This window comes from Pygocentrus nattereri, chromosome 4 (assembly GCF_015220715.1).
Source record: "Pygocentrus nattereri isolate fPygNat1 chromosome 4, fPygNat1.pri, whole genome shotgun sequence".
Taxonomy (NCBI): domain Eukaryota; kingdom Metazoa; phylum Chordata; class Actinopteri; order Characiformes; family Serrasalmidae; genus Pygocentrus; species Pygocentrus nattereri.
Window position 1 is genome coordinate 43092043 of NC_051214.1, and position 22797 is coordinate 43114839.

Sequence of the window (22797 nt, forward strand, 5' to 3'; positions counted from 1 at the left end):
CTCTTCCCTCAGGTGGAGACTTGCCATTAAAAGGTTACTGTCAAACATTCCTATGAATGTTTAAGAAGAAAAGAATGCTTATTGTTATTGCAGTCAAATATTGTCTTGTTCTTTAAAGCAATGGTCAGGACAAAAATCTAATTTACACAGTTTATTCCCTACGCCAAATAGGATCGATCAGCAGAGACTAAAGTCTCTTTGTCTCAAACCACATCTAGTTGTTAAACAGTCTCAGATACATGGGCATGTATAGTGTCTGACACAGCAACACAGCAGTGGCAGTCGTCCTAAAGCCTGAAGTTTGTCTGTATCAGGCTTCAGTCCTGGCGAGACAAAACATTGCAGACTTAAGCACGCTGTCTCATTAAACTCACCTGATTTAGTTCATTAGCTAATTAGCAAGGCCTTCATGAATGGGATTCAGAGCATTAGATGAGGGTAAACACTAATCTCTGCAGCATATTCGTCCACTGTTTGACATGCCTGGTCTGTATGTTTGTGCATTTTTGTTGATAACATTGTCATACATTGTCTGAAAACTTAAGCAAGTCTGAGACCACTTCTTCAACTGTTGTGTTTGGTGTTGTGTGTAACTATGAATTAAATATACAGTTTGAACACAATTAAGAGGTGGCTTTGAGCTTCCACTATGTCATGCTTGGCTCCTCCCATTCCCCCATGTGCTCTTGTTGTGTTTACTTCCCAGTCCTGACCATGTGCTTTGTTTTGGTTTTCAGTCCTGCCCTCTTGTTTCGTGACCCCACCCCTGATTGTTACCACCTGTTTCCCACCTGTCCCTTGTCTTGCCTCTGATATATAAGCCCTGTGTTTGCCCTGGTCTGTGTTGGTCTTTGTTTGTTGGATGTATGTATTGTATTATCGTGTTTGGTTCTTGTTTGAGGTTCTGTGTTGTTTATCATGTCTGCACCCCAAACTGTTCACGTTGGCTCTATGAAACCTGGACTGTCTCAACCCTGATTTTGGATTTGCCCATAATAAATCTTGCTTGTCTCCGCACATGCGTCTGCCTCAACATCACTCCCCATCGTTACACACTACATGTTAACCCTATAACTCGACTGCAACTCTAAAGAATTGAACTTCAGAATAGAGATGTGTACTGTGGCCGAGTCTGATACAGAAAATATTTTTTTTAACCCAAAGCTTTTTTTGACCTGTTTCAATGTCCATTGGCCACACCACGACTCCCAATACCTTTTTATTATTTTCATTCAGTTTACAATTCATTCACAGTGTTGCAGGTATAGATAGTGGTGAAGTGATGGGTCTGACCCACTAATATGCAAACCGACCCCCCCCCCCCCCACACACACACAAAAGCCCATCCCATCCATAATCCAACCCAAAATATTATCCTGAATGTTATGTATTTTATATTTCCAGTACATTAATTTCACTGAATTACTGTTTGCTGACTCCAATTGGACAGTGTTTTTTGCCTAAATCACCACTTTAAATGCTGTTTGACCAGTTGTACAAAAATATTCCCATGTTTTCTGACTTTATAAAGAAATTCCCTAATCTTTTAATGACTTCTTTAACTTTGTATCATTTCTGTTTGTGTGCTTATACTTTTTACAGACGATGGTGGTCAGGAAGAAGAGGGGTCATCCTCAGGTGTACCCGACCAAGGACAGGGGTGAGGACAAAGCAGAGGGAACATAACTTCACTCATTGCTACCCTGAACTGAACTCAAGAGAGGAGCCAAGACACCAGTGTCAATATCATGGTCTACCTCTTCTCTGAACCTAAGGTCTACATGTGTGTCTCAAAAAGACAAAAGCAGCCAGTGCTTAATAGTGGGCTGAAGTTCTTGTGGAAACAGATAGGACATTATTTCTCTAGTTTAAAAAAGGGACCTCGTGATTTATTTACAGAAATCATCACTGAATGTTGATATGTAGATGTAAGAATGTCCAATTTTTTGCACAACAGAAGTCAAAACATTCCATTTGGTGATAAGTACAATTTACCTTATTGTCCCTTGTAAGTTATGTACAAAATGCCATGATGCTGTAAAATAAATCCTGTACTTAGTTTTCATGGTTGTGTTTATGCTTCAAGCTTGGTGATCTGGTATTGCAGTGCTTCATGTAGCCAGAATTGCCCCCTTTATGAAAATATTAATATTTTGACGTTTCATTTTCATAGTAATTTATTTAAAACATACAGCTTCTGCCAACCAGTCAGGTCTGTGAGAACAGCCTGACACCCAGGTATGACATGTGGTCTCCACCCACAAGCTTGTGTATAAATAATCTGGATCACCTATACAAATTACACAGGAGAGCTGGACCTGAAAGAGCAGTAAAACTTTTGTGTCAAACAGGACAGAAACAGACTCAAAACTATATCTGTAAAATGGAGGCCTTCTTTGGAAATTGGAAACTGGTCAGCAGTGAAAACTTTGAAGAATACATGAGAGCAATAGGTAAGATAATTATTTTAACTTACTGCTGTTCGTAACCTTATTATTATTATTCTATACTCAAGAAACTAAATGCTACTCCTCCTATAATTTTCGAGCTAGAGCCACGAAACTTTGCAGGACGTGGGGCCTATACCCGCGGGAATGCTTGTGCTTTTCTAAGCGATCTGACGTGCAGTTTCCGGAATATTATTGTTCAAAGTCGATTTTTTTCCATAGGGAATGAATGGGCAGACTGTTGGCAGCATGCCAGACATGATGTCACAATGGGTCCCTCTCTCACACAACACACACAAACTCACGCATGGAGCTCAATGTCTCACCTGCTCCCAGCCAAACTCTTAGCAGGACCAGCACATGTAATGATTTTGTGAATGTGGAACTGCTTTTAAGGTGGAATTGCACTTACGTAGCACTGAATTTTAAGGTGGACCACAACTAGCATAACAATAAATTTAAGGTGGAACTTCAATAAATACAGCAGTAAGTTTAAGGTGGAATTGCTATCAATATGTTACTAAATTCAACTTGGAACAGAAATTAAGGTAGAACTTCAATGAACATAGCATTAAATATAAGGTGGAACTGCTATTAACATATCACTAAATTTAAGGTGGCATGGTGTTTAAGCTGGAACTTATTTAATATAGCAACAAAACAAAGGAGGCACAGAACTTAAGTTGAAACTTCTTTTAAGGGGGCACAGAATTTAAGGTGGAACTGTAGTTAACATAGCACTAAATTTAAGATGGCACAGAATTTAAAATGGAACAAAATTTAAGGTGGAACTTTATTCACAGTAACAACTAGCAACAAATTACCACCCATCACAGATACTGCAGCTTTTGCTTAACAACATTTTGGCAACATTTTATCTATCAACTATAAACTGTTTTCAACCTTTTTAATGTTTTAACAAACTTAACTGGCTTTTTCAAGCCAACTTAAAGTTTGTTCACAAACTTTCCCTTTCTAGTTGTCATTATTATTATTTAACTTAAAGAATTAACTCATTTACTGTTTTTTTCCACAGGTTTGGCAGAAGAAGTAGTACAAATCGGGAATATAGTTACACCAGTGTTGTCCATTTACCAAGATGGAGAGAAGTTAGTGATGAAACTGAAGACCAGCGTCTTCAGCTCTGAAAAGTCATTCGTACTGGGCGAGGAGTTTGACGAGCATTTTGCCGGCCAAAAATACAGAGTAAGAACCTAGAATTCATTTCCATAGCACTTAGCAGAGACGTCAATAAGAAAATAGTTGACTTAAATCCTAATTAGATGTTCATAGTAGTCGCTGAACTTATAGTTGTTACTGAAGACATTTACACAGCACTGTATACCTGATTCTTTTGGTTACATCTGAGATTGTTTTGTACCATATTTTTATCATTATACTCAAAGCTGGTCACTAAATAACAACACTAGTCGGTACTGTTGAAAACTGACAGAGCTACTTTTCTGGGTGGAAGGATGTATATTTAAATCTATGTTGAGGCTCTTTTCCATAATCTTTTTTTCTTTTAAAAAAGAAGTAGAACAATCACAATCTGTGTGTTACTGCAAATCAATGTTGTTTGCGATACACACTCCCACCCATTCTACTGTTTGTGAGTTCAGACCATGCCTTCAACGTGTGGTGGTAGTATGAGAGAGAACTGATTGACGGAGGGGGGAGAACTCTGAGAACTTGGGCTGAAGTTCTGGGCAGCTTCTGCCTGTTGCTAGAAAGCCAGATCCCCCTCATAGCTGTTGTAGGACTGATACAGGATGGAGGAAAGCGGAGGAGATGGGGTGGCGGTGGGGATTGCAAACACTTCGTCACAGGAACGGAAGATGATGATGTGAATTTATAAGGCGTTGGATTGAAAGAAGGAGGGGTTTCAGCCATGCCCCCCCCCCCCACCAAAACTTGATTTAATAACTGAAAAATAACACTAGTGTTTAATGGGTTAAATGGGGAATGAGTGCTATATGGCTCCCATGAGATTAACTGAAAGTTTTTTTTCTTCTAGTCTGTTATTAACCTGGACGACGGCAAATTAGTGCAAACACAGAAATGGGATGGTAAAACGACCATCCAGACCCGCAAGATCCAAGATGGCAAGATGATCTTGGTGAGAATGAGCTAGCTCACACAGACTTGTGAACTCGCTTGTAAGTTTAGAGGTTGTATTGAAACGTATATAATAATGTACTTTTCATTGTGTTTTTCCAGACAATGAGTTATAAAGACACTGTGGCAGTGCGCACCTACGAGAAGATGGCTGATTGAAATCTAAAACAAGCAGGATTTTACACCTCATCTGATTGTGATGACGCATGATCTGAATGTGATCTGCAACGTGTTATTATTTTCTTTCCTGATAGATCACTGCAAAGCTGTCTTAGGCTCAATAAGAAATAAACCAAAAGGTCTGGTGTCTTTAAATGTAATACAGTTGACACTGATGCAACTGCTTTAAAACTATAGTATTGTTGGGCTCCATTCATCAATATCATCCAAAGTTTGTTCTTAAATGTGACCTTCATAAAGTCCTAAGAAAAATTCTATGTCCGACTCATGACTTGTTCTTAAACTGCAAAACTGTTCACACCTTTGTGCTCTTGAGTGTGTGTAGATTCTGTTCTTTGCTAAGAACAAATCCCAACTAAGAGAACATTAGTGAATATCAGAATACTGTGCAGCATTTTGTATTTGGGCTTGCAACTCTTCAAGAACCATTAAGACTTCTGCTAACTGGGTGCTACAAATGTATCCAACATTAAAACTAAGTATATCTTTTTCTTCATTTTACTTGAGGACATGAACCTGAATCTCTATTATACACTGCAGATTTTCTCATGGGCTAATTATTATATATAACAATTAGCTATATATTAATATGATTTTTAAATTATTAGTACAAAGTTGAAATGTATGTTTACAATCACACTCTGAAAATGCATGACAAGTTTGGTTTGATTCAGCCTCTGCGTGGTGTTAAAATGCTTAAAAATTCATGAGAATGAAGAAATTTACATGATTTTGGTTAAATTCCCATAAAAAAATCAAAAACATGATGTTGTTTATAATCACTGTCGCTGCCACCTGCAACTAACCCCCCTTAGCACAAAGCCAAACAGGCAAAATCATGAGTGCTTTGTGTGATTATATACACACTTGTGTAACATATCCTGCCATTTTTGGCCATTTTGCATGATGCACCTGTGTCGGAGTCCAAACCAAGCCTGCATCTAAATTGTAGAACGCTGCAGGAAAAGCCAGTGTTATGAATGTAAAGAGTCCTGATTAGGGTAGCCCCCAGGTATACTACACACTTGATTAAGTGATGAGGCCAAATTCACTAAATGGCTAGCTATAACAAAAGCTAAAATGTAATCTTTTAAATATAGAATTATGGGAATGTTGTGGAGAAAATAATTAATTTGGTTCTCAGAGTAGCACACTTACCTTAATGCCCAGTCATGAGTTCAGGCGTCAGCAGTGCTACAGCACTTAGGAGTGAGAGAGAATGAGGCACTCTGCCCACAGGAATCATGGAAATGTATGTCAAGAAAACAAATCAGTATGGGATGCGCTACTTAACCATAAAGTCCTTATAAACCAATCAGGTTGTATGGGATAAGCAACATGCTAGTCAGCTAACGGTAGTGACATGAGTGATAACGTTCATGATGCATTAACCTTCTTAAAAAGAATGAACTATATGATCAATGTTACAGTTATAGTGAACAGGGCACAATTTCACGGCCCAAAAAGTGCACTATGTAGTGAATAAGACGGCTTCAAACACTCCCCATATAACACACGATAACGTGAACAGGGCAGAGTTTTAGACAAAACCCAAGCCCTATTTAGAATATTGTGCATTGTTTTGGGGTTTGTCTGAATCTATGCCCTGTTTACTATATAGCAGTGGTGGACAGCAACTCAGTAAATGTAATTCTTTACTGTACTTAAGTAGTTTTTTCATGTATCTGTACTTTACTGAAGTTTTTCCATTTTGGGCGACTGTTTACTTTCACTCCACTACATTTCAAACTCAAGTATCTTACTTTTACTCCACTACATTATGAGAAATCTGTCGTTCCTTTTGGTTTATATGTGTATAAAAACGTAACATCAAAACAAAAAAGGCACAAAGCAAGAACACCAATCAGGGCACAGCAGCACTTAATTTTAAGCTTGTTGTGACCTGTTGGACATACCAACCCAGTACAAGCACACGGTTCAACATCAGTGAAGTAATGTAAAACTTTCAAAGTGTCTATTCAACATTAATGATGGAACTAACCTAACTTTATGTAAAAAGACCACAATATAGAAATATAGACACATATGCAGTCGTGACTGACGTGTCTTTTTCAGAATTTATATAAACACTTTATTTTATAGTAAATATGTTTGGGCTGGTTTATGTTTATGAGCAGAGACCTACAGATGCAATGTACTAAAGCAAAACTCATTTGTGATCCTGAGCTTAAAACACGTTTTTATTAAACTTAAACTTGTAAATAGTTGCAAAAAAGTTGCAAATAAATCCGAAACTGAAACTTTGCTTGTTCACAAAAAGTTATTTCAGATCCAGATTCAGGTTCAACCTAATGGAAAGTGTTTACCTTCAGTGTTTTGCGCTTATGATAATATTAATAGACATCAGTGACTAACTAATGGCATTCTATTAAAAGACTGGTTTACCAAAAGTCACACTCAAGTATTTTCACCTTAAATGAGTTGATAAAGCAAGAGTCTTGTTATAAAAATGATAACAGAACATTAGAACCATAATTAATCTTCTAGAACTTTTACTTCCAATACTTAAGTACATTTCAAGGCAAATACTTTAGTACTTTTACACAAGTGGAGGTCTAAAGGGAGGAACTTCTACTTTTACTGGAGTAATATTTTATCTTGGGTATCTCTACTTTAACTCAAGTGCATGATTTGGTGTACTTTGTCCATCACTGCTACAGTGTTCTATTTTGGACTGTGTCTGAATCCATGCCCTTTTCACTATATAGTGCACTATTTTGGGCTGTGTCTGAATCTATGCCCTTTTCACTATATAGTGCACTATTTTGGGCTGTGTCTGAATCTATGCTCTTTTCACTATATAGTGCACTATTTTGAGCAGTGTCTGAATCTATGCCCTTTTCACTATATAGTGCACTATTTTGGGCTGTGTCTGAATCCATGCCCTTTTCCCTATATAGTGCACTATTTTGGGCTGTGTCTGAATCTATGTCCTTTTCACTATATAGTGCACTATTTTGGGCTGTGTCTGAATCTATGCTCTTTTTACTATATAGTGTATTATTATGTCAGCATTGAGTTACTGAGGTTGAACCCAGACAAAGTTTAACTTTAATTTATCTGTTCGATTATTTACTTTTCCCTTATATTCGTGTTTAAATGCCGACGGCCCTTTCACTCCAGACTCGAGGCTGAAGTTGGCTGCATTCCCCGTTCCTCCTTAAACGTGCAGGGTCCAGGTACCTTCATCTAACTATGGTTTCTGTGTTCTGGTCTATAAATGACCACACGGAACAGCTCAGCCTATACCTGCAGATTCTGTACGCAGGTCTATGAATGAAACCTGTCGGCGACTTCGACCCGCGCAGTGCAGGATCCAGTCTGCTCACATGACTGTGGGAATTGGGCAACAACACCGTCACGTGACCAGTACAAGCTTCCCGTTTGGGTTTTTGCTCTTCACAGAAACTGAAGCTCTGAGCTGAGCTGAGCTAAACATGGAGCTGCTGCTGCTGCTGCTCTGCCTGTCTGGACCACTTTTCTACCAGCTCGTCTGTTCAGCACCGATAAAAGAGTCCATTAGAGAGAGACACCTGCAGGAAGGAAGTAAGTGCACTGCTGGTCTCGCATTCTCACAGACTCCATTAACACTGCAGTAATGCTCTCATTCCCAGAACCTGGACATGAAGCTGAACAGCTGCTTCTGTGTTCCGTGGGTTTAAAACGTGTGCCTGACCCTGACCATGTTCAAGATTTGTTGTTTTTGTTGTTTTGGTTTCACTTTAGTTCAACTTTCAGCCCGAATAAGCATGAAATATGTTGTTATATGTTGTCAGTACATTCCAAAGTATAAGTAGAATATATATATATATATATATATATATATATATATATATATATATATGTATATGTATGTCCAGTACTTTGAGTGCTGGCATATAAACTCGATTAAAGCTATTTTAGTTCAGTTAAGTCATGTCATAATTCATAATAAGTCATAATTTAATTACTCGTTCAATTGCCAAAATAATAAATTACTTACTTGCTTATGTAATCAGTAGTGACAGCTCTATTTGCACTCAATTTCTTTGAATAGGGGTCTGTCTTAAAGTGGATTTCCACTGATTGATCAGTCCTTGAGATGTAAGCAAAGTCTTTCAGAGCAGTTTAATGTAAGGTGGTTTATGTGGAGGAACTGACTGGCTCAGTTTTCTATACAGTGGTGTTGATAGGAGCCAGATGTATACAACACTAATATTACCATTTTGTTTACTCCTCAAAACTACCCGTGAATTCAGACATATTCTGAGTTTTTATATCACTGCTGTCGGAAGAAAACCTTGTATCTCCAAAATAGTAACTTTACAGGAGAAGGAAAAAACATACTTCACTTTCAATGTAAGTCAGTGGAACCCAAATTTTTCCCATGTTATTTTGGGTCATTTCTTTTAGGCCATTCATCATAAAATTTACAAACAATGTAAAGAGTAACAGATACTTTCAAATTATGTAAAAAACAAAAATGCCAAAAATGGCGATACAAGGATTTCTTCCAACAGCAACGATATGTAATGTTGATGATGGTAAGACCGGGTGAATCTGTAAAAGCAGGTATTCTTTGTGCACTGTTTCATACGGTAACACCCTGCGTGCATCTTTCCACCGTGAATGGCTTGAAGAAACTTTATCTCAAAACCATCATAAAACAGTATCTCAGGCAACAAATAATGTATTCATATCTTGTGTGGTCATTTTCTATGAGGGAGCTTTTAGAGACATTAAACTCTGGTTCCTCTCACCGCCATTGTGAACAAGCCTCACTCTGTTTTTCTTAAAACTTAAAAACCACTTTAAATAATTTTATTAACATCCTAATGTCAAGTCATTTGAGTTTTCATAAGGTCTCATATCTTGTGACTGCATGCCAAACTGTAGAAAGTCCTGTCATATGACAAGATGAAAACATCATACATGCTTTGGAATGTTGTTTCCGCTTACAGGCAAATTCTGGCATCTCTCGGACCTGCACTTCGACCCCACCTATCATGTCAATAAAGATCCCACCAAAGTGTGCTTCTCCTCAAAGGGCGTCCCCGTGACAGACCCAGGACTTTTTGGAGATTTCATGTGTGACTCTCCGTACCAGCTTATTCAGTCAGCTTTCAGTCATATGAAGCACGTGGACCAACAGCCTGACTTCATTATCTGGACTGGGTATGAGATTTTCACAGCCAAGATGCCGATTATAGAGATTTATTATAGTGAGAGGTCAGCCATAACACCCGTGAGCAAAGCAGGGCAATTGTAAAAGCGACCTTTCAAAGGGGAATTTCATTTGGAACCTTCTGGTCTGTCTGATACATACAAATCTGTTTGGTTTTCCTGTTAAGATTATACAAGATTTATGTACATGAACAAGATTTATAAATATTATCAATTTAAGAAAAAGCTATCCTTTCTAAGCTGAGCACACCAATTCCATGTCTCTATAATATTGTAATGAGGCCCTTAGCACAGTTTTTGTCTTTATTTTTAATGTTGTTTTGTTTTTGTTTAACTGGTGAAGTTTCAGTTTTGCTGTAATATCCAGTATAAATGTGCAAGTATTCCTATTGGTTTATATAACATGGAGTTCCCTGCAGGTCATCAAATGCTGATATTATTTACGAAATACCTTCATAATTATATGAGAGCTGTACAGTCCATGACTCCATTATCATTTTCGTCACTTTTAGAGCTGAAAATTTTTCCAAAAAAATAGTGGCATAGTTTTTTTTTGACCAACATTGTGATGGGAATTTAAATACAGTTGTTTTTATGGATTAACCTATAGGCCTTAGTTTATTGATGCTGTGAAGACTAGCCTGCCCATTTTGCTGGTTTGAGGCTTATACACTGATTGTAGTTTGCCAGACTGCCAGTTCACAAACTCTGCATTGCTAGTTTAAATAAACTTTCAGTGACCTCTCAATTTGAAACTTGTGCTCACTACAGTGATTTAGATATAAAAATGTTTCATTGTTCAGTCCTACTAGCAACTAGCAGCTGGGATGCTGGGTTGGACAGGCTTTAGGGAGCTAGTTGCTTGGATATCCAGCTAGTTGCTAAGTTGGACAAGATTTTGAGAACACTGGCAGAAATACTGTTCAGTCAAATAAGAGATTGTAGCATGTTTGTTACAGCTGCTGTATAACATTGAGTTCCAAGTGTAAAATACTGTGCTACCGAGCTAAACTATCATATTGTAGCTAATTGAAACTAGCGAGTTGGCAAGTTGAGCGACAAAGTTGCCGCCATGCTAATGTTACCTCATCTCAACAGCGTCACCTCTCATGTGCGTATAAAACAATGGTTACAGGTGAATAATGGTGAAGGTAGGGTTACATCAAGGATCAGCTTTGAGCCCCTTCTTGTTTGCAATGGTGATGGAAAGGTTGACAGATGAGGTCAGGCAGGAGGCTCCATGGACCATGATGTTTGCAGATGACATTGTAATCTGTGGTGAGAGTAGAGAGCAGGTGGAAGAGAATCTAGAGAGGTGGAGGTTTGCACTGGAGAGGAGAGGAATGAAGGTCAGTAGAGACAAGACGGAATGCATGTGTGTGAATGAGAGGGAGGCAGGTGGAAAGGTGAAGATGCAAGGAGTAGAGGTCGTAAAGGTGGATGACTTCAAATATCTTGGGTCAGCCATCCAGAGCAATGGACAGTGTAGAAAAGAGGTGAAGAAGAGGGTGCGGGCAGGATGGAGTGGGTGGAGACGGGTGTCAGGGCTGATGTGTGACAGATGGATAGCAGCAAGAGTGAAAGGGAAGGTTTACAAGACAGTAGTGCGTCCTGCTATGATGTATGGTTTGGAGACTGTGGCTCTGTCTAAAAGACAGGAGGCTGAGCTGGAGGTGGCGGAGATGAAGATGCTGAGATTTTCGTTGGGAGTGACAAGGATGGACAAGATTAGAAATGAGCAGATCAGAGGGACAGTGAAGGTGGAGCAGTTTGGAGATAAAGCCAGATAGGCCAGGTTGAGATGGTTTGGACATGTGTTGAGGAGGAATAGTGGATATATTGGGCAAAGAATGTTGGAGATGGAGCTGCCGGGTAGAAGGAGAAGAGGTAGACCTCAGAGAAGGTTTATGGATGTAGTGAAGGTGGACATGGAGATGGTTGGTGTAAAAGTAGAGGAGGCAGTAGCTAGGGCAAGATGGAGGCAGATGATCCACTGTGGCGACCCCTAAAGGGAGCAGCTGAAAGAAGAAGAATTGAGTTGTGCGCTACAGTTTCTCATTAGGTTGAATGAGGTTTTTGCCGGCGTTCTGTAAACATGTCCAAGTTGGCGGCAGTTGCTATGAAAAGACTTCACTTTTTTCGCTACAAATGAACACACTACACATTTTTCAGATGCTGTAATGCTAAGCTGTATTTTTTCTGCGGTGCCAGTGGAGTTGTGGTATGTTGCCTTTAAGCTCTGGTTAATCGCATAAGCCCAAAACTGGCATTCATTTTGCTCAGTGGGCATAATTAAAGTATTTTACATGGGGAGTCCTGTTACTGTACTTCGATGCAGGATTAGCACTTTTAGTGTAATTACTGACTGAATGGCCCTCTGTATGCATGTCAGTTGTTAATAGTTGTGTAAAGTGTGTGCTCTTTTCTGCAGAGACAGTCCTCCTCATGTTCCAGTGAATGAGTTGTCCACAGAAGCTGTGATCAGTGTAATAAGCAACATGACTCACACCTTACGTCAGTTCTTCCCTGAGCTGCCGGTATATCCTGCACTGGGCAACCACGACTACTGGCCACAGGTCTTTCACCCTTTTTTTTACTGTATCCTGTATTTACTCTGTATTTTCTACTTTTTTAGCCATAATCACCTGTTCCTGCAACATCTGATGATTTTTGGCTGTAGAACAATGACAGTATGTAAAAGAAAGGTCTCATTAATCCTGAAAGGTAATTGGCCAAAACCTAAAATGTGATCATCACAACATCTGCTTACCTCCTACAGCGGTGCTGCAGTAGTCTCTAGAGTGAGACTTACCAGTTTAAAGGCTTGAAAACCCTTTTCTTATGCTGTATCTTGAAGGTGGGAGAACTTTTTCAAATAAATTACAAGCATTTTGGAAAGGGTACATGAGGATGGGCTCTTTATTTATTTATTTGTTTGTTTGTTTGTTTATTTATAATTAAACTTGCTGGCTTATACAGAATGTGCAATGGCTAACAATGCTGCTAGGAAGCCAGATATCACATTTATATTTACTATCTGCTATATCAGTGGATTTTTTTTATTATGGTGGTGGTCGGAGGGGGTTCTCTATGGTTGTCTGATTTATGTGCAAAATGCATGCATGCTGGAAGTTGTAGTGAACACTGATGGACGAAAACATGAAGAGAATACAAAGATGTCAATGCATTGCTGTGCTAAAGAATATCACATAACACAACAACATATTAAATTCTAGTTGTAGGTCAGAGTCCCTTTTTAAATAGAAAGGACTTGCCAGCAGGCCACAGCTGCTATTACACATGGCTCCACACTTTAAAAAGATGTTTCTGTGAGTGTTCTTACATGCTTCTATACAAAACCATGAACACTTACAGAACCATTTGAATGATTTAAATGTTCTTTGCATCGAGGAAAAGGTTCTTGACATTGATGGGGAATGTGCTGTAAATGGTTCTATATGGCACCTTTTTGAAAATATTCATAATAATTTTCATAATATTCATATTCTTCCAGTGATTTTTTTTTTCTTTTAAAACTTCTAGGTTTTAGTAGCAGCACTACATTTAAAGGAGGCCAAGTAAACAAACCTGCATTTTATTTGCCAGATCACATATGCTCTTCTTGTCACTACATATTCCATTTGAGAAACCCTGAAATGTCTTTGTTTTTGTTCCAAAAAATATGATTTCACCATTTAATGTTATACGCCACACAACCATTAGGAATCCTCCTATGGCAATACAAAGATCCTAACTACTTGAGTAGCCACTGATAGAGCGGCTAATAAATAAAGCAGTGTTCACCTTCCTAGCAGAAGTGCTCCCTCTTCCTTCTCTCTGCATTAGCCAGTTAATGGAAGAAAACATTTCTAATAGCTTGCCCTCAAATCTTCATAACAGATAGCAATATTTTTTTTTAATAAGTTTCCATTTAAGAGGATTGTTTGAAATGACCATTCTCAAACTGCTCAACAGACCCTACAGGAAGAAAGGCATAACCATCAATATCACAGAGTCACTGTAGTTGTCACTCTGAATTGCTGTATTTGCGTCTGCTTATATATTCATTTTATAAGCAGCATTCATGTATGTAAAGTCTTCTGTGTAAGTTTTCTTTCCAGAATTTCCAGAATTGTGTAGTAAATTGTCTATATTGTACTTTTTCTCTTTTATTTCTCTTGCAGGATCAGCTTCCAGTGAAGACAAGTACAGTTTATCAGGCTGTAGCCAAACTTTGGACTCCATGGCTAAGCCCAGAAGCCCTCGCTACACTGCAAGAAGGTACGCACTGAAGGCTATTTTCAGTGTTGTTCCACCTCTTTGCTCTGCATACAGTTAGAATGAACAGGCTATTGCATTCTTTTGTTCATTACATTTGTTTTCATGGTGTGTTTGTTAGTGTGTAATAATGAGGCTAAATAGTTGTATTAAATAAGGCTGCGCTGCTTTTGAATTGGTATACATTTTTGCTGATTGTCTTTATCTGTCACTTTTTTATAAAGGAGGCTTTTACTCTCAGCTGATAAAGCCCGGTCTCCGGCTGGTGAGCCTGAACACAAACCTTTATTACACACCCAACAAGGTGACCGAGAACATGACTGACCCAGCCGGTCAGTTCAAGTGGCTGCAGGATACACTGGAGCTGTCCAAACAGAGCATGGAGAAAGTAAGTGAAGAGGGCTGCTGAGCTGATGGAGAGGTCCTGCAAGCTTGTTTGTAATTTCAGGATATCTAATTTTGTTTTAAATAAGGTTTTGGCATATATGGAGGTCAATTAAAGCAATAAACTATGCGAGGATTTGAGAACTGGAACAGTTCCTTTTCTAAGCAGCTTCTGACACACTCACCTTCTGTAGTGTATTTATGTATGTAATAACATTGAACCATCAATATGCATGGTCGTTGATCCTCTCCTTGTTGTTCTCCTCCGAGGTTTATGTGATTGCTCATGTCCCAATTGGTTACCTGCCCTATGCCAAAAACACCACGGCCATGTGGGAGCACCACAACGAGAAGCTAGTGGACATATTCCGTAGCTACAGTGACATCATTCAGGGCCATTTCTATGGGCACACCCACAGAGACAGCATAATGGTTCTGCTGGATCGCCAAGGTACATTTGCAGACATTTCCAAACATTTCCAAATAAATAGACTGTTCAGTTAAATGTCTTAGAATAACCTCTGTGAGAATAACATAGAGTGATTACTTCTTACCCTCTGGACTGATGCGTTGTAACCATGCAAACACAAGCACACATTTTCTAAGCCGCTTATCCTCCTGGGTCACATACTATTTTTTTTTTTTTTTTTTTTTATAGTCCTCGACAACATTTTTAAATGTAGCATTGTTGTAGAAAAAACATAATATTACGTTTTTTTCCATATTGTCCACCTCGTGGTAAGGGCTATTTTTAAATTGTTTTCTTGGTTGCATCCATCCATCCATCCATCCATCATCTTCCGCTTCTCCGGGGTTCGGGTCGCGGGGGCAGCATCCTGAGCAATGAAGCCCAGACCTCCCTTTCCCCAGCCACTTCCACTAGCTCCCTGGGAGGGATTCCGAGGCGCTCCCAGGCCAGCTGGGCGATATAGTCACGCCAGCGTGTCCTGGGTCTTCCCCGGGGTCTCCTCCCCGGTGGACTTGCCTGTGACACCTCCCAAGGGAGGCGTCCAGGAGGCATCCTAACAAGATGCCCGAACCACCTCACCTGGCTCCTCTCAACGTGAAGAAGCAGCGGCTCTACTCCGAGTCCCTCTCGGATGACCGAACTTCTCACCCTATCTCTAAGGGAGAGTCCAGCCACCCTGCGGAGGAAACTCATTTCAGCCGCTTGTATTCGCGATCTCGTTCTTTCGGTCATTACCCAAAGCTCATGACCATAGGTGAGGGTGGGAACATAGATCGACCAGTAAATCGAGAGCCTTGCCTTATGGCTCAGCTCTTTCTTTACCACAACAGACTGGTAAAGAGCCCGCATCACTGCTGACCCAGCACCAATCCGCCTGTCAATCTCCCGCTCCCTTGTACCATCACTCGTGAACAAGACCCCGAGATACTTAAACTCCTCCACTTGAGGCAAGAGCTCATCCCTGACCCAGAGAGGGCTCTCCACCCTTTCCCGCGTGAGAACCATGGCCTCGGATTTGGAGGTACTGATCCTCATCCCGGCCGCTTCACACTCGGCTGCAAACCGATCCAGTGAAAGCTGAAGTTCACGGCCTGATGTCCCCAATAGGACCACATCATCTGCGAACAGCAGCGATGTGACCCTGAGGTCACCAAACCGGACACCCTCCATCCCCTGACTGCGCCTAGAAATTCTATCCATAAAAATTATGAATAGAATCGGTGACAAAGGGCAGCCCTGACGGAGTCCAACTCTCACTGGGAAAAAGTCTGACTTACTGCCGGCCATGCGAACCAAGCTCCTGCTTTGTTTGTACAGGGCCTGAATGGCTCGTAGCAAAGAGCCATGTACCCCGTACTCCCGAAGCACCTCCCACAGAATACCCCGGGGAACACAGTCGAATGCCTTCTCCAAATCCACAAAGCACATGTGGACTGGTTGGGCAAACTCCCATGAACCCTCGAGAATCCTGGAGAGGGTAAAGAGTTGGTCCAGTGTTCCACAACCAGGGCGGAACCCGCACTGCTCCTCCTGGATCCGAGGTTCGACTATAAGCCGGACTCTCTTCTCCAGTACCCTTGCATAGACCTTACCAGGGAGGCTGAGGAGTGTGATTCCCCTGTAGTTGGAACACACCCTCCGGTCCCCCTTTTTAAAAAGAGGCACCACCACCCCAGTCTGCCAATCAAGTGGCACTGCCCCCGATGTCCACGCAATGTTGAAAAGGCGTGTCAGCCAAGACAGCCCCACAACATCCAGAGCCTTGAGGAACTCGGGACGGATCTCATCCACCCCTGCAGCCCTGCCGCCAAGGAGCTTTTTAACTACCTTAGCGACTTCGGCCTCAGTAATGGACAAGCCTATTCCCGTGTCCCCAGACTCTGCCTCCTCACTGGAGAAAGTGTTGGTGGGATTGAGAAGGTCCTCAAAGTATTCCTTCCACCGCCCAATGACATCTTCAGTCGAAGTCAGCAGCACACCATCTCCACTATATACAGTGCTAGTGGCACACTGCTTTCCCCTTCTGAGTCGCCTGACGGTTTGCCAGAATCTTTTCGGAGCCGACTTAAAGTCACTTTCCAAGGCCTCACCGAACTCTTCCCACACCCGGGTTTTTGCCTTGGCAACGACTGAAGCCGCAGATCGCTTGGCCTGTCGATACCTGCCAGCTGCCTCTGGTGTCCTACAGGCCAACCATGTCCGGTCGGACTCCTTCTTCAGCTTGACGGCATCTCTCACCTGGGGTGTCCACCACCGGGTTCGAGGATTACCGCCCCGACAGGCACCAACTACCTTGCGACCACAGCTACAGTCAGCCGCTTCAACAATGGAGGAGCGGAACATGGCCCATTCTGAGTTAATGTCCCCCACCTCCCCCGATATCTGGTCAAAGTTCTGACGGAGGTGTGAGTTGAAGATCAATCTGACAGGTTCTTCTGCCAGACGTTCCCAGCAAACCCTCACTATACGTTTGGGTTTGCCTGGTCTGACTGGCATCTTCCCCCACCACCTGATCCAACTCACCACCAGGTGGTGATCAGTTGACAGCTCAGCTCCTCTCTTTACCCGAGTGTCCAGTACACATGGCCGCAAGTCCGCTGACACGACTACAAAGTCAATCATTGAACTGCGGCCTAGGGTGTCCTGGTGCCATGTGCACTTATGGACATCCTTGTGTTCAAACATGGTGTTCGTTATGGACAAACTGTGGTTTGCACAGAAGTCCAAAAACTGAACACCACTCGGGTTCAGATCAGAGAGGCCATTCCTCCCAATCACACCCCTCCAGGTCTTACTGTCATTGCCCACGTGAGCGTTGAAGTCCCCCAGTAGGACAATCGAGTCTCCAGGAGGAGCACTTTCAAGCACCCCTTCCAAGGACTCTATGAAGGCTGGGTATTCTGAACTGCTGTTCGGTGCATAAGCACAGACAACAGTCAGGACCCGTTCCCCAACCCGAAGGCGTAGGGAAGCTACCCTCTCGTCCACCGGGGAAAACCCCAACATACAGGCGCCGAGTCGAGGGGCTATGAGAAAGCCCACACCTGCCCGCCGCCTCTCACCATGGGCAACTCCAGAAAAGAAAAAAGTCCAGCCCCTCTCAAGGAGATTGGACCCAGAGCCCAAGCTGTGTGTTGAGGTGAGCCTGACTATATCTAGCCGGGATCTCTCGACCTCGCGCACCAACTCAGGCTCCTTCCCCGCCAGTGAGGTAACGTTCCAAGTTCCAAAAGCCAGTTTCAGCAACCGAGGATCAGAACGCCAAGGCCCACGCCTTCGGACACTGCCCGATCCACAATGCACCGCACCCCTACTACTGCCCCTCCCATCGGTGGTGGGTCGATGGGAGGGGGGACTCATGTAGCTCCTTCGGGCTGGGCCCGGCCGGGCACCATGAGTGAATGCCCGGCCACCAGACGCTCGCTGGCGAGCCCCTCCCCCAGGCCTGGCTCCAGGGTGGGGCCCCGGTAACCCTGATCCGGGCAGGGTACACGAGTCCTGCTTTGTTGTCCTCATAGGGGTGGTTATGGATCACACTTTGTCTGGCCTGTCACCTAGGACCAGTTTGCCATGGGAGACCCTACCAGGAGCTTTTGCTCCAGACAACATAGCTCCTAGGGTCCTTCAAGCACACAAACCTCTCCACCACGATAAGGTGGTGATCCATGGAGAGGGATGGATGGTTGCAGACATGGTTAAATTTACAGTGACACATAAGCAACTATCATCTGCCTTTCTGAAAACATGACTTCTTCACCTGCTGTGTGTCTCCATGCTTTGTGTATTTGGTAAAAAATAAAATTTATGCATTTTTACCTTTACCATAAATGTGGCTTCCATTACCTGTTAGCTGCATGAGCCTCACAGCTCCAGTGCAAAACTAATAAAACATGTATAAATGTATAAATTTGATTTATCACAAAAAATATTGCTTTAATGCATTGTTGCTGTCAGAACAGTGACTTTGCTGGAGTTAGGGAAAACACACTCTTCATTTTAATTGTAAATTAATCTGTGAGATTTTATTCCAAGTATTCCGTTCATCATGAAAACTTCACACAATATAAAGAGCAGCTGCTATTTTGATAGTTTGATAGACAGCTACAACATCTTGTTCTCTTCTAGTTAAATGTGCACTCTTGTACTTAATGTTACTTAATAGTGTGGATCATATGTCATCATTCTTTTAAAGGAATGCCTGTTAACTCCATCTTTGTCGCTCCGGCTGTGACACCAATCAAAAGTCCTCTGGAGCCGTATTCAAATAACCCTGCTGTCCGCATGTACCTGTACAACCCTCAAGACTATAGCTTACAGGTAAGTGCTACTCATCGGCATGCACATCGATGTTCCACCAGAGGAAAGAGCTTATTTGAATTTTTATTTGAATAAAAAAATTTCTGTTAAAATTTGCACTCACTTCTTTAAAAAGCAGCATGTGGGATCCTTTCTGAAAGCAACAAGTGTTTTGAAGGTCTAACAGAAGTGAAATGTAATTAGATTGGTTTACAGAATCACAGGTATTTACATAAAACTTAAGAATGAGAGTACATTTACTCAAGCATATTTTAAAAGAAAATTTCTCTTCAGTTCCACTTCAGCCATTTACACTGAGTTCCTGATTCCTTTTTTGGGTTTAATTTTATTCTGCTTTGTGGGTTCAGCAGTTGGACTGCTTTGAAGTCTCTCACACTCCTCATTGTTACACCAAATGTTCATGAGGACAGATTTAGCTAGAGTTTCTCTAAATTGTATAAAGACAAACAATTCATTCTCTAAGTTGTAGTGTGAATGCTAATAATCCTAGTATTATAGCGCCCCGGCAGCTAATGTTACATTGGCAACAGTGGTAATTCTAAAAAAATATCACTCCAGACATCAAATTATCTGCCTGTTTTACATTCTGGTGCACTTTTTGGTCTTGTACTAGTGCTTGATGATTGAGTGTTTCACTGAAACTGTTAAAATGGCTAAATAAGACCCATGATGTGTTTCAGTAAATGCATTTCTGCATTATTTGTTATCCTTATGTTGGTAGCAAAGGATGTGTATGAGGGCGATGTTTAATTGAGTGTAGCACCTCCTGCTGCTTGTCTCAGATTATGCTTGTGTATTTGTATTTCAGCAATGGACATCAGTCCGTCAGTCAGTCAGTCAGTGATTGACTAAGACACCTCAACTCTCATATGCTGACCTGCTCGCTGGGCGAACAAAATTTGCATGTTTTTAACTGCACCATTTTATTTGTTATTCAGTCATTATTTAACTGAGTTAATAGTGATTTTACTTGAGGATGGGTTTAGGCTACTCTAACCAAACAAAAAACAAACATGCAAATAAAGAAGTTAATTGTAGAAACACTATGCATTCTGCCAAGAAAGATTCCTTCAGTTTCAGGGAGTGAACGAGCATGCTGATTGGCTCCCTTCAGCTGTGGCCTGTTGTAGAATGATTAATGGAAGTGTCAGTTTTAATTACATGGTCCGTTTTAACCAGAGCTCTTCCACAGAAAAGGGCTCCTCTTGTCTTTCACTCTTTTGCACAACAGTTCCTCTTCTCCTCTACAGGATCTCTGGCAGTACTACTTGAATCTCACTGAAGCAAACAAGAAAGAAATGCCCATCTGGAGTCTTGAATACATCATGACTGAAGCCTTTGGTATCAAAGACATTCAGCCACAAAGCCTGCATGAACTTGCCCTGACATTCGAGATGCCACAAAGCAAAGCCTTTCAGAAGTATTTCACTTACTTCATGGTAAGTTACAATGAAACTATCACCTGTGAAGATGACTGCAAGATGGTGCAGGTCTGTTCTGTGCACTTTTTGGATCGTGAGTCGTATTCCTGGTGTATCAAAAAAGGAAGCACAGGTGGATACCACTTTAGAGCCAAAAACTGAAAAGCACACTCTATTTCATTTTTGTATGTATATAGGATTTTGTACCTGATCACAAAGGCAAGGAAGTTTAGCTTTTCTTAAAGGGAGTCAATCAGCTAGGAAAACAACTTTTTGATTGTGTTAATATGCAGTGTTTTAATAATTTTTGTTTCTAGACTCAACAATTTACATTTACATATATGCATTTGACAAACACTAATCTAGTGGGACGTTTATGCTACAGATGTACTCTCCAGTGGAAAAAAATAACCGAAATGGGCCAAGCCAACAAGTTAGAACAGTAATCTTTTAATAATCCTAACATTAATTAAATAGGCAATAAATTATCTAGAATCAAAGAATTAAATATAACTTAAAAGCAACTTAAAATAAAATAGGCTCACTTTGATTTCTTCAAATGTTAAAGTCTTATGGATAAACTTGCATACAGGCTTTTAGAGATAGAAGAAGCAATATTGTTCCACAGCATTGATGGCTTCCATTGCCAAGCTAGTTTGTGTTTAATCTGAGACCAAATATTCTCTATAGGCTTTAAATCTGGACTCTGACCAGGCCAAAACTAACATTATAAACCATTGTATTTTGGGTTTTGCCTGTTTTTTATTTTGAACAGGAGTGTAGGGCAATATAGTGTAATTATTGGTATAGGGAATCACATCCAAATGAGTCTGCTGCATAGAGGGCAACTGTGTTACTCTCAGTGCTATACCAAAAAACTAAATGCCCAACTGATTACTCAAATCAATTTACCAGAGTATGTCGTTGCTTAGAGCACACACCCCTGCTTTTCTGTAGCTACAAGACTTTTTTGATACAGCCTTTGGTAGCATTACGTTTATCTGTTTCTTTTTCTTGTGATTGATTATGATGATTTATCAGATGATCAGGGGTCTGTCTCATTAAGCACAGTGTTCTTAAAGCTTTAGCTTCTACACCCTCGGTTAACAAGCTTTACAGCAGCCTTTATTAACAGCTCTATTCAGGTTTAGACACTCAGGCTGTGATTAATCATATGCACATGAAAATGTAATGTTTTTGACAGACAGACAGTCACTGCTTAGCAACCGCTCAGCTATGCGACCGTACCTTGCTTTTAGCTTTCAGGCTTGTAGCAGTGAGTTAGTGTACCTAGTGTGCAGATATTCAGAAGATGTGCTGGTTATTGTTATTGCTTTATGTAAATTGGGGGAAAAAACATAAGGGCTTACAGTGGTGCTATCATTGTGGTGCTGCACAACCCTCGTATAACCTGCTTTTACCTGCATGGTGATGTGGTCTGTGATCCACTGTTGTGAGTCAGAAAGTCAGAGGTTAAATCAAACTAAGTTTAAAGTGAGCTGGCTAAGTATTATGAGGCAGGCCCCAGATCAGTTTACATGAAAGGAATAGATTGTAATGGTTGTACAATTTACAGTTTTATGTCCTTTTAAGCTGGTTTTTTTTGTGACTACCACTGTTTAATCAAATCTACTTGCTGCTGAATTATTGTTCACTGTAATTTAGGCATGAAATCATTTGAAAATGCCATTTTGATTCATCAAGGCCAGATGTCTCTCCACTATTGTGGACTGTGCCTTCTTTGCACAATAAATAAAATTGTTGACAACTGATGTATTGTGTTTTTCTTCCTAGTTAAAGAAATTCCTCCAAGCTTTTTAATTAAATATCTCTAACATTTTGCTCAGCATTTCTGTAGTTAATTCTCTGCCATTTGTATTTCGTCCAGTTTTAACAGTTTTAACTCTTTCTGCCCTCCTAATGTGACACCTGACTATGATGGTGATGTTTCAGGAGCTTCTGAATGGAGGAATCAGGTAGATCTCACTGGAGCTGCCCA

The 22797-nt window shown here is 41.0% G+C and overlaps 2 protein-coding genes across 2 annotated transcripts; both read left to right on the plus strand.

Annotated features, from left to right (window-relative positions):
• The first annotated feature begins 2317 nt into the window (after positions 1-2317).
• Positions 2318-5002, plus strand: LOC108412035 (fatty acid-binding protein, brain-like). The gene is made up of 4 exons (XM_037538192.1): positions 2318-2453; positions 3484-3653; positions 4465-4566; positions 4668-5002. The coding sequence occupies exons 1-4, from the start codon at positions 2384-2386 to the stop codon at positions 4722-4724; spliced, it is 399 nt and encodes a 132-aa protein (XP_037394089.1). The 5' UTR covers positions 2318-2383; the 3' UTR covers positions 4725-5002.
• A 3117-nt stretch (positions 5003-8119) lies between these two features.
• Positions 8120-22570, plus strand: smpdl3a (sphingomyelin phosphodiesterase acid like 3A). The gene is made up of 8 exons (XM_017683893.2): positions 8120-8312; positions 9707-9920; positions 12361-12505; positions 14114-14210; positions 14432-14595; positions 14862-15042; positions 19253-19377; positions 20628-22570. The coding sequence occupies exons 1-8, from the start codon at positions 8204-8206 to the stop codon at positions 20958-20960; spliced, it is 1368 nt and encodes a 455-aa protein (XP_017539382.1). The 5' UTR covers positions 8120-8203; the 3' UTR covers positions 20961-22570.
• Positions 22571-22797: the final 227 nt, after the last annotated feature.

Bases quoted from the DNA above. Each gene is read 5' to 3' on its own strand.
- LOC108412035 (XM_037538192.1), top strand. From the start codon at position 2,384: ATGGAGGCCTTCTTTGGAAATTGGAAACTGGTCAGCAGTGAAAACTTT. The intron at 2,454-3,483 runs GTAAGATAATTA...TTTTTTCCACAG, and splicing joins AGAATACATGAGAGCAATAG to GTTTGGCAGAAGAAGTAGTA. The intron at 3,654-4,464 runs GTAAGAACCTAG...TTTTTCTTCTAG, and splicing joins TTGCCGGCCAAAAATACAGA to TCTGTTATTAACCTGGACGA.
- smpdl3a (XM_017683893.2), top strand. From the start codon at position 8,204: ATGGAGCTGCTGCTGCTGCTGCTCTGCCTGTCTGGACCACTTTTCTAC. The intron at 14,596-14,861 runs GTAAGTGAAGAG...TTCTCCTCCGAG, and splicing joins CCAAACAGAGCATGGAGAAA to GTTTATGTGATTGCTCATGT. The intron at 15,043-19,252 runs GTACATTTGCAG...ATTCTTTTAAAG, and splicing joins GGTTCTGCTGGATCGCCAAG to GAATGCCTGTTAACTCCATC.